This window comes from Miscanthus floridulus, chromosome 4, assembly GCF_019320115.1.
Source record: "Miscanthus floridulus cultivar M001 chromosome 4, ASM1932011v1, whole genome shotgun sequence".
In the NCBI taxonomy this organism is placed as follows: domain Eukaryota; kingdom Viridiplantae; phylum Streptophyta; class Magnoliopsida; order Poales; family Poaceae; genus Miscanthus; species Miscanthus floridulus.
In genome coordinates, this window is record NC_089583.1 from 106,750,362 (window position 1) to 106,761,384 (window position 11,023).

General features: G+C 43.1%; 2 protein-coding genes across 3 annotated transcripts; both read right to left on the minus strand.

Annotated features, from left to right (window-relative positions):
* Window positions 1-1,464: 1,464 nt before the first annotated feature.
* On the minus strand, window positions 1,465-6,661 carry LOC136552488 (probable proteasome inhibitor). 2 transcript variants are annotated; one of them, XM_066544063.1, is made up of 9 exons: window positions 6,350-6,661; window positions 5,793-5,979; window positions 5,081-5,272; window positions 4,518-4,556; window positions 2,603-2,680; window positions 2,491-2,522; window positions 2,332-2,395; window positions 2,154-2,231; window positions 1,465-1,803 (listed from the first exon to the last, which is right to left on the minus strand). In XM_066544063.1, exons 1-9 carry the CDS (start codon window positions 6,510-6,512, stop codon window positions 1,731-1,733), a joined length of 906 nt encoding a protein of 301 aa, XP_066400160.1. In that variant the 5' UTR covers window positions 6,513-6,661; the 3' UTR covers window positions 1,465-1,730. The 2 variants fall into 2 exon arrangements, with proteins under 2 accessions (XP_066400160.1, XP_066400161.1); XM_066544064.1 differs by lacking the exon at window positions 4,518-4,556.
* Window positions 6,662-9,562: 2,901 nt separating this feature from the next.
* LOC136552489 (uncharacterized) lies at window positions 9,563-10,214 on the minus strand. The gene has a single exon (XM_066544065.1). It carries the CDS (start codon window positions 10,074-10,076, stop codon window positions 9,720-9,722), a length of 357 nt encoding a protein of 118 aa, XP_066400162.1. The 5' UTR covers window positions 10,077-10,214; the 3' UTR covers window positions 9,563-9,719.
* Window positions 10,215-11,023: the final 809 nt, after the last annotated feature.

Below are 11,023 nucleotides of genomic sequence, written 5' to 3' on the forward strand. Positions count from 1 at the left end.
TTTGATTTTTTTTTTACATAGAATTGACTTTGTACTTAGACATACATTGTATCTAGATATAGAATTGACTATGTATCTAGACATACATTGTATTTAGATACATAGTCAAATGGATGTAAAAAAAAAGATCAAATCAACTTATAATTTGGAACGGAGATTTTTATAACCTATTAAAGGAGAACGTCAACGGCTAAAGTAGAGGTCAAGAACTTAGTGACAGAAATCTCGTGCGGATATCGCCTTATAGCAGTCTTTACATGTGTATATATACAAAATACTCCACCCCTCCGCTTTCTAATCCCAGTACAGTGATTATCTAGCACCTCTTTGCCTATTATGGCGCGACTAAGGTTACTGCATTTGCACCACTGCAGGCAGGGACGAAGCTAGGAAAAAATTTAGGAGGGGCTAAACAACGGCAATTAGCAAGAAAAGAGGTTCAGCAAATCTCAGTCCCTCCTACCTGTACATCTACAGCTGAAATTTTAGACGGCGGCTCTACGAGGCTTCGCTTGCTCGCGAGCGGTAGGGGGGCTGGAGCCCCCCTAGCCCCACCGCTGGCTCCGTGCCTGACTGCAGATGTTTTGTACGTAAAAGCAAGGAAGTGGGCACTGGGCAGGATGGTGCTAATCCTGCTCCCTTGCCTTATTGATACGCTGTGTAAGACTATCTCTAACAACAACACCTAAAATACAAACTCATTCGATCTTTGGGTATCACTATAGGCAAAGGGTTCGATACTCATTCAGCATCTTCTCCAACAACATGATCCAAAAGAGAATTCTTTCTGCAAATGGGTTTTTAGGAGAGAGGATGTTTATATTTAGGTTGTGCCTCTCAATCAACCCAAAATAAATCTTCCGTATAGGTAGTCTGTTAGAGACCAATTTTAGATCTCTAGCTAACCGCTTTAGGTATAGATGCCCATATAGGTCATTTGTTGGAGTCAGTCTAACGACTCTAATGGCACGCGCATAGGCGCACTAAATAATTCTGCCAGCCGCTGCCGGCGGACCACATCATGGCGATGGACTTCGGACCAAAACCAGGGCGCCCGGATAACGTGCCATGCCATGCCATGCGAATTCACTCACTCATGGTTCGTCTAGTATCACTGATTCCGTATAAATTTGCTAGTGCTAGTGGCCCCAAAAGCAAAGCGTACCCGGTGAAGCAAAAAGCGCGGCGGGCGCGAGACGCATGATGGGCACCGGGGAAAGGATCCAAAAGCCTCGACATCGCAGGTCTTCACCGCACGGCAACACGACCACGTCACCACAAAAAACTAATGCCTGTACGCCGGCAGCCCCATCGGGCACTAGCTAACCAACCAACCCCTGGACCTGCACGGCACCGGTTTTCTCGCGGGATATTCCCTGGCTCGAGATGCAGCAGCCAGAAGCCCAGAAGCGACAGAGGATGCACCTCTTCCCTTTTTCCCTTCGCATGCTTTCACAATACGTGTCGACAAGTTTCGCTTTCAGTTCCGGTACCCGATATATACACAAAAGTATATTACATTAAGGCTATGACAAACGATGGTTTGGAACTACGGGAAAATACACAGATGTTCACATCCATCTTTACAGCCAAAGTGCACTAGGACTATCCGCGATACAGCAGTTGCAATCACACCAAGCCGGATATCTAGCTCAGGGCTCAGCATTTTAAACATGCCATGTTATTTCGTGGGGGTAAGGACGAGGTCCGGCCTCTGTGCGATGCGAGTCTCAGAAGTCTGGGCCTTGCTGGAAGAACTCGAGGTCTGGGTGGGTGCTCCCGCCTGGAGGCCGCCTTGGACGCCTACATCAACACTCAAACAAAAAGTATATTTAGCTATCACTAGGTTCAGAATGCAGGTGTTGATTCCGCAATCAAATGAACAGGCCGATAAGCATTGACAGTTTTCGATTGGATATCACTTAATCTTCCAAGGTGATCAGGGATAATATGTATTTATATAGGATGTTAATAATCTAATATACAACAGGATGTAGGATAGAAACCTGCACTAGGAAAAGCGTATTTGAAGAGCCGTTAAGTTAATTATTGACAGGTTGTAAAGCAGCACCGAGTTAGACAATAGGCCATCTTGAAAAACCTTATAGATGGGAAAAACAATCCAAAGAAAATGCTAGCAATGATTAACTTACCTAACAAAACTAGATGGCTCAAACCCTGGAACACCAGGTGGGCCAATTGGATCATAGCGACCACCTGGTGGAACACTCCTGTTTCAAACATTCATTTTTATTAAGAACTATAACAAAAATAGTACCTCACTAAGTGATCTTGAAATGACAAATTTAGTGAAACAAGAGCAGAACATACCCAGGGCCACCAAATGGGGCATTGAAGGGATTACTAGAAGGAAAGAAGCGTGGATCGTTAGGACCTATTGTGCCAAAATAATCATTAAGCCTGAGCTGTAGACATGCACAAACATAACGACAAAAACTGGATAGTAGTGTTTAATCGATGTAATATTACCAATGAGCATGCTGCCACCGCTCCCAATACCACTGTAAACAGAGCAGACAAATAAAGCTATCAATTCCTTCCATGTTTTACACAAGCTTTCATTTCATGGTTGAAAAAATACCTGTGAGGGTAGAAGCCTGCACCAGGTCCAGGGTAGAGATCATCAGAACCAAGTGGTGCTATTGGAGGATAAATTAGGCTGCATCACAACATATAAAATAGAAACTGATTAGCCACAGCCCCACAAGAAAATACAATACTCCAACTGTGCAGATGATAACTACTGTAACTCGAACAAATATTTGCTAACACTCACTAAATATCAAGTACAAAATTTGGAACGGAGTACTTATTAGACATCCAATGTATGTGTTAAGTGCACCAAATAACATTTGCTACTGTATGGTTCAATGGTGCATATACTAAAGGCACTAAAGAGTTTCATTATTAGTAACCCACTCTTCCGACCTCTGTGGATATAGGTTTTCAACAAACAACTTCCAGTGAACAAAGACGTCACAGAATACAGAATGTGGAAGAAAAGTAACTTGATAAAAAAAATCCATATGCACAGAAACATAAGAATGTGCATGGTCCTCTATATATAAACTACTGATTCGGTGTATCTGGGAACATAAATATACATTTACAGAGCAATTACATCAACAAACAACAGGAATAAAAAATAGGGCAAATTTTGATGAAACCAATTAAGGTGCTGTTTGATCCCATCTGATCATAAGAATCTGTATAAAAAGAATCACAACAGTTTTATTAGATTCTGAGATTCTAAAAATCTATGAGTTAAAATCCCTCTAAAATCTAGACCGTTTGATAAGATACTAGGATTTTTTCTATCTGGATTCTCAGAATCCAATGGATTCAAACGGGGCCTAAAGAACGTATACAGAAGGTCAATCGCCCCAAATCAACACAGGAGCTGGAGAAAAATACTAAAGATGTATACATGCAAAAGAAAAGGGATGATGTTTGTGGCAGAACCGCCTAATCTAATGCCCTTCCAAGAGTATTTGTCTTCTATTAGACACGACCACCGGCAAGGCCACGCACGATGTGGTGCGCGCGTGCGGCGGTGGGTGCACCAATGCGCGACGTCGCACCCCGAGTGCGGTGACCACGCACACCCAGCCAGCCAGCCCGAGGCGATGTTGTGCACAGATCTTAAAGCGTGAAAATCAACCGATTAGAGCTCGGTTGAGATTAAAACAAAAGCTGAAGACTCTAGTAGACCCTAAGGGCTTTGTATCCAGGCAACAAGCACAGCCGGAGGGTGACCAGCGAGGGAGATAGATAGGTGCCAACATGGGTTCGTCACGCTAAGCGCTGGTTCATGAACGGAGCGCCAACAGCCTGGTCACAGCGCGTTCTTAGGATGTTAGGGCAATTTTTGCGACGCCACGACAACTCCAACTCATCCGTGAACTACACCCTGCTAAAGCACTCACTTAGACGCAACCAGCAAAACGAAATCGTGGAGCCAGTGCTTAAGTATTTTAGTTAAAATGTAAACGCCAAGATGACATTGTCTTCTTCCTTCTAGTCTTAGAAGGTCTAGAGCTCAGCTTGCACTAACAGCCATTAGCACTTTTGTTGCAATTTTTAATATGTCTAAAACTTATTAATTCCAAACAATTAGTATTTCACTCAATAGCCCATACTACATACTAACCCATAGGAGCAAAACATTTAAGCACCTTTTAACTATTTTGCTCAATATAATTCACCAAAAATGACGTTCGTAACCTAAGTTTAATTTCTTGTCGATTCAACAGAAAGTTCTAGTTTAATTTTTTGGATTCGATGTTTGAGCTCCCAAAACACTGGTTAACAACATTTGTTTTCAAAAATTAAAGTTGCATTTTCAACTACACCACTTGCTCATCATCTTTACTTAAGTACTACACACAAGTTATATTTTATTTTTGTTTATATAAATTGTTTTTCGTTGACCTTAACCTAGGTGCTAAGCAAGCTCGTAACACCAGAGGTGTTACAATGTTGTCTGGGGATCATACCCGGAAGGGTCAGCAGTTCTAGAACCTGGATCTTCAGAGCTGGAAAAACAAGTGTATTGTATTAGAAAAATACAAAAGAATGAGACCAATTGCACAGTTAAATTTCTATATTCAAGAAAACTATAATAATATAGAAGATACGCATTTCTCCTGCATGTTCAAGAAAAAAAAATCAAATAATTTCAGCTTTTGGCGATATTTTTCCAGAATTCTTAAATATGAGAAAAAAAGAAGAATCTGCAGACTAGACCAATTACAGAACCTTAATTTCCAACAATTTATGATTTAAGACATCGACACTAAGGAAAAAATAGCAAGGTAAAGTTGCTCCCATGTAACCTAGAAGATGGATGGTGGGAGAGTATTGCTCATAGTCACAAAGTTCCCAGATTGACATGGTCAAGGAAAGTGGTACGGTACTTACGAGAGGTTTTTACACGGCGGGGTCGAAAATGACCTCACGTACCCAGGACGGTGCAACGTTGAAGGGTCAAGGGTCGATGCCTTCAGCCCCGTTTTCTGTGACTACGATATTGCAAAAAAAAAAAAAAACATAATGATACCTCTGCATTGATGAACTTCTCTCAGCATCAGAGTTCTTGGCAGCAGCAGCGCTCTTAGCAGCCTCAGCACCAACATCGTCTCCATCCAATTTCCACAACACATTTGAGTTCACAATGTCAATGAGGTTTGCAAAATTCTTGTACATATCCCCATAATTCTTTGGCTGCTCTTCGACAAAGAAATCTTTCACACTACATATAAGGAATCATGTTAAAACTTGAGGCTATAAAACTGGAGAATTCAGATGAGTAAAGAAAACCTCAACAAAATAGGAGATAGGGAAGAGCCAATTAAACAAGTACGTCAATATATTTCTGCTAAGTACAAAGTAGATTGCTACATTCATATTTTCTTTTAAAAGATAGAGAATAGATCAAATTTTCTTATTGCGTCATATGTGGTCTTTTGAAAGTAATAGAAGAGCCTAATTGTACCATCTACTACTAAATCAAGATCAAAATTACAAAAATGATATTTTCCAAGTAGAGCCACATGATTCAAGAATGTGTTTCCTAGTAGACATGGTGTGTAAGTACAATTGCAAAAACCATGCTTCTGGTTGGTATGAGTACCAGAACATGACACTATTGTCCATAACTATTCGTATCCTAGTGCTCTTATTACTAGTTGATAAATATGCTATGCTAATAAATCATAGCACCTGGAACCAAACAATGTTGCAAATAAATTAGTTGCAGGATCCAAACATACTTAATCTGGATATTATATGGGCCCTTATCTTGTGCCTCAAGATCCAAGACATCAATTGCAAGTACTTCACCGATCACAAGACATTTCACTAGTACCCTTTTCTTCTTGCCCTTCTCCTCCTTGCTATACAAAAAGGCATAACAGTTCTCCATGCTGTTCCAACCATCAATCCCCACCTCCTCATCACCTGAAATAGAGTAAATTGCATAATACAGATAGAAAACTCAAAACTGATGGCTGAATTACCACCTTAATCATAGAAACGCAAGCAGACTTATAAGCATGAATTCCCCAATGCTAGCGATTTTAAAAACTCTGATTCCTCATGGCTTGTCAAGTATAATATTGTCAGCTACAAGTTGATTACATCACGCAGTAATATCCTAGACAATTAGGTGCTACCCGTACGTTGAAATCTGTCCATTACGTATTCAATGAATTAACCAAACGCGTCCAACAGACCAGCCGAATGTCAACCCTAGTTTTTTTGGGGGAGGGGGGCGACGGGGGCGGTGGGGAGTCCCACAACAGGGGAGCCAGGGCGGGAACGCACGCACCTAAGGGCGAGGGGTCGGCTAGCGCGGCAGGGCCGACGGCGCAGAGCGAGTACCCAGCGGCGAGGAAGGCAGCGTGGGCGGCGAATGCGACGCCGTCGTGGGCGCCGCGGAGGGCCGGGCGCGCCGCCCTCACGACGGCCATCGCCGCGGCGTCGGTCACCATCGTGCCGCTGCGGCGCGGGCTCGGGTTCGACCTCAGTGGCCGGAGAGGGAGCGGGAGAGGGGAAGCCTAGGCGGCGGTCGGTGCGGGAGAAGTCAAAGTCACGCCACGCCGCTCTAGTACTCAGCGCGCCTTTGTCCCATCTGACCTGACAGATGGGCTTAGGGCGTGGTTAGTTCCAAAAATTTTTGGCTTTTGCTACTGTAGTACTTTCGTTTGTATTTGGCAAAAATTATTCAATTATGGACTATTTAGGCTTAAAAGATTCGTCTCACGATTTCTCGACTAACTGTGTAATTAGTTTTTTTTTTCGTCTACATTTAGTACTCCATGCATGTGCCGCAAGATTCGATGTGACGATTACTATGCAAAAATTTTTGGCTTTTGAGTGGAACTAAATGGGCCCTTAGTTGCTTCTAGCGCTATTCTGCGACGCGCACCTTCTTGAGATGCAAGACTAAGGTGCAGTTTAGTTCTAGAAAATTCTGTAAAAATTTTTAAAATTTTTCGTCACATCAAATTTTTAGACACATGTATGAAGCATTAAATATAGATAAAAAATAAAACTAATTACACAGTTTAGACGAAATTCACGAGACGAATCTTTTAAATCTAATTAGTCCATAATGGGACACTAATTGTCAAATAATAACGAAAATGCTACCGTAACATTTTGCAAAACTTTTCGCCATCTAAACACTACCTAAGATGAGGGAATTGAGGATTATTTACGGCATGATCGGTTAGCTTCTAAACTTTGTCATGCTAATAATTTGATAAGTCATAATTTTAGCTAGTATTTAATTTGTTATTAAAACTTGCCAAACTTCCGTATTTTGCTTGCCAAATCTATGGTAATGCTTTTTTCAACTTTTGGTTTGCCAAATTTTTAAGCATGGCAAATTTTGAATGTCAATCAAACAGGCCCTTAAGTGTAAACTTATGGCGTGGTAGTAGTTTATTATTCCCTTCGTAAAAAAAAAGAATAGAAGACTTTCTCAAATTTAATCTATTTATAAAAAATAATATTTATAACTCTAAATAAATATATTTTAAATAAATTTAGTAATACTTATTAATATAAAAATGCTAGTATTTTGTAGAATAGAGGTGGTTAAAACTATATAATTGTTTAACTTCTCGGTAGAGCATTCCCTAGGAGTAAAGGTATTGTTTGGTACGGCTCTTCCTCGAGTATTTTTTTAGAAGAGTCGAAGCACTTGAGAAGAAATCATAAATTTCAGCTCTTGCTCTAGACTCAAAAACGGTTTTGGCTTTCATATTATTTATTAAAAAAACTATTCATTTTTTAATATATATATTTGATACGGCTCCTCTAGCTTTTTTTTAGATCAGTGACTTCGCCAGCCCACATGGAGCGGACCTTCCACGTTTGGGCCGAGAAGTAGCAAAGCCTTCTTTGTTGTGCTGAGCAAATGAGGCGCACGTGAGCAGCCTATTTATTGGGCTCAAACTGAAGCAACGTTACATTGTCATTTTGTTTTTTTTTTTAAAAAAAGGGGTCTTGTCTAAACTTATATGGAAACAAGTTTGTTTTAGCTTTACAAACTTCAAATCCGGCACGGAGCTAAAGCCCTGCCAAACAATGCCTAGATCTGTATAATCAAGGGCACGATCTGAGTCGTTATAAACTTTTGAATGAAAAGGTCAGTACTATGTTTTCATATTGTCATATTGACACTAATGTACTTGTAGTTGCAGAAAGTAATGCACGCTGTGCGCTGTTGTGTAAATCCAGCATATTCATCCACCGAAAAATAAATAAATGTTTCTATGAACTGTGCTGTATCCATTCAGAGCTTAAATTGAGAGAGAGAGAGAGAGAGAGAGAGAGAGAGAGAGAGAGAGAGAGGATAAAACTTTGAGGTAACTTTCATCAAAAGAGAACTACAGAGATTTTTTTTTCTTAGAGAGATTACGTTGGTTGCGCAGAACTACACACCAGTACACACTCGCATCGTCTATTCATCTTGCTGCTGGTGCAGACAAGCATGTGTGTTCTAACACACACACTAAAAATCAATTGCAGGCAGGTACGTGATTTTCTCCGTTGAATGCGCGTGGCGATGTAATTAAGGGCCAGCTGAGAGCTCCCTCTAGCTGCATTATTAATAACTTGCTTGGTTCTGAAGCCAACAAAAGTAAAGTAACCTGTACTGTAACCGATGATGCTGGATGTAAGGAAAAGCTAGCAGCAGCTCACATGTTCGATCAGTTATTAGCACACAACGTGACAAGGATCTGTTACGCCAACCGAAAGAGAAAGTGGCTTGACTCTTGACTGAACCGAGATCAATCGCGTGTACTATCTGCTGATACGGTTCGTCCTCGTCAGTGGTCACCAGAAACCAATCGGCTCAAGAAGGTAGGTGCGTCGTCCATGCATGCATATGATATTATGGCCGTCCAGGATCGGGTGAATGGAACATTGCAAGAATGATGATAATCATTGCACATGCTGATCGAGGCTCAAGAGAATGCTGTGTACGTGTTCATCATACAGACATTGCAGCATTGATGCAGTTTTTCTTGAACTGATCTTTGGACGTTGTGTTACCAGCACCAATGGGGCAAACTAATTTCGACCGGCTAATCGCAGACAAATCGCTTCTAGATAATGAATGAACACAGGCAAATCTGAATATCTGATTGCCACGAAAACTTGGAGACAAAAGAGAAACTCGGAGTAGCGCGATCCACTTGTTGGCCAAATCTTAGGGCTTGCTCGTCCGCAGCTACTAGCATTTTTTTTTTCCTTGGCAGATAACAGATCACACATGCCTGCATTTACTCCCAGTCCCCAGAATCACAGATCAGAGAAGAACCATCTTTATAGGTTTTAGGACAGCAACTCATTCGCCGTCCAGCTCAAGAACAACTGCTCTGTTCCCAAGCAGAGACGAATTGATATCGTCAGAAAGCACATATTTTTAAAGAGAAAAATCACTTTTTTTCGCTGGGCATGATTGATTTTAGCGATGGATAGATAGAAGTAACATTGGGTGTAAACTGTGAAGGAGGTGAATTGCATCTATCCATCATCACAATTATATATTACAGCAAATGTAGGAGGTTACACTAGCTTCTTTCTTCCCGTATATCCTCACTCTGTAGTCTGTACTCTGTAGAATAGAAAGGGTTTCAGAAATCACGAGAGTCCATATAGAGTCAGGTCTAACTCTAAATTCATCAGACTTTTGGCTCCACGACGTTCTTCTTCCTCGTGATGCGGATGTAGCAGAAGATGGCGACGACGATGGCCACGGCGAGGCCCGCCACTATGATCTTGCCGCCGGCGAACGTCCAGTCGAAGGGTCTGTGGCCCGCGTGGTGCGAACTCAGCGGCGATCCGGCGAATCTGGACTCCTCCAGCAGGGAGTGCGCGTGCAGGGCGACAGCAGGAGCGGAATAAGGAGCCTCTGCTACGGCTACGCTGCTCATCGCCCTGCCGCCGTCCAGCAGGAGGACGGTGGCGAACGGGCGCGCCATGACGGCGGTCGCGGCCAGCTGGCTGGACGCCAAGCAGAAGAGGAAGAACCGAGGCATCGTCTCTCTTCAGATAGGTAGATTATGACTGTGAGAGAGATCAGAGCTCAAGCGAGATGATCGATGGGCGTGTAGGAGAGCTGTGCTGCAGGAGCTCTCTCACTCGCTATCGCTAGTAGTGGATGTGGATGCCTTGTTGATGATGTGCTGGGGAGGCCATGGCCATGGCTGGAAGGGCCGTTATATAGGAGAAGGAGATGGCCATGTCAGTTGAGCTTGATCGCTGCCCAATGATCCGTTGGCCGGCCGATTAAACAATGGTGGGGGTGTTGGGTTGGGCAGAGGCCGCATGGCCATGCACGCACCCACCCGGCCACCCCACCCTTTATGGATCTTGATTTCTCAGTTGCATTGCATGATCAGTCCCCCTCATGGCTGCTGGTGGCTCTAGAAAAATGACTGGATTTGTTTGGACAGAGGGACGGGCTCGGGGGTGGCTTCTAGGAATCCTATGGCGGCCAGCCGGCACTCAGCGGTCAACTCTGAGGTGGATAAGTGGATGCTCCGAGTGCATCAGCGACTGACATCTGGTTGGATGGGCGCCTCTGACTGAATGTTATGGAGCTAGGAAGATGGAAGAAGGAGCCGCACGCACGCCAGCACTGCATCTGCATCTGCATTGGCAGCAGCAGCAGCTCAGCGTCCAGATTCCTCAAGTCAAGCTCCGAGGCAGGCTACAACTGTGTCCAGGTGGAGGGAGCCTTGGAAGCAGCAGCCGCCGCCTACAGCTTGCACCTTGCAGGGCCTTATGTTCTGCCCAGCAGTTGACGATGAGCATGCTTGCGCGGGTTCTTGGAAGGTGAAACGCAGCATGCGGCCGGCACACCTTGAGAATGGCTGATAAGGAGCTGTTGTAGCATCAGAAAGGGGCAGAATTTCTTGGTATCAGTGGCTGATGTCTTTCTTGGCTCAACTTTAAAATCAAGTGAACTCAAGGAAGCAAAGTA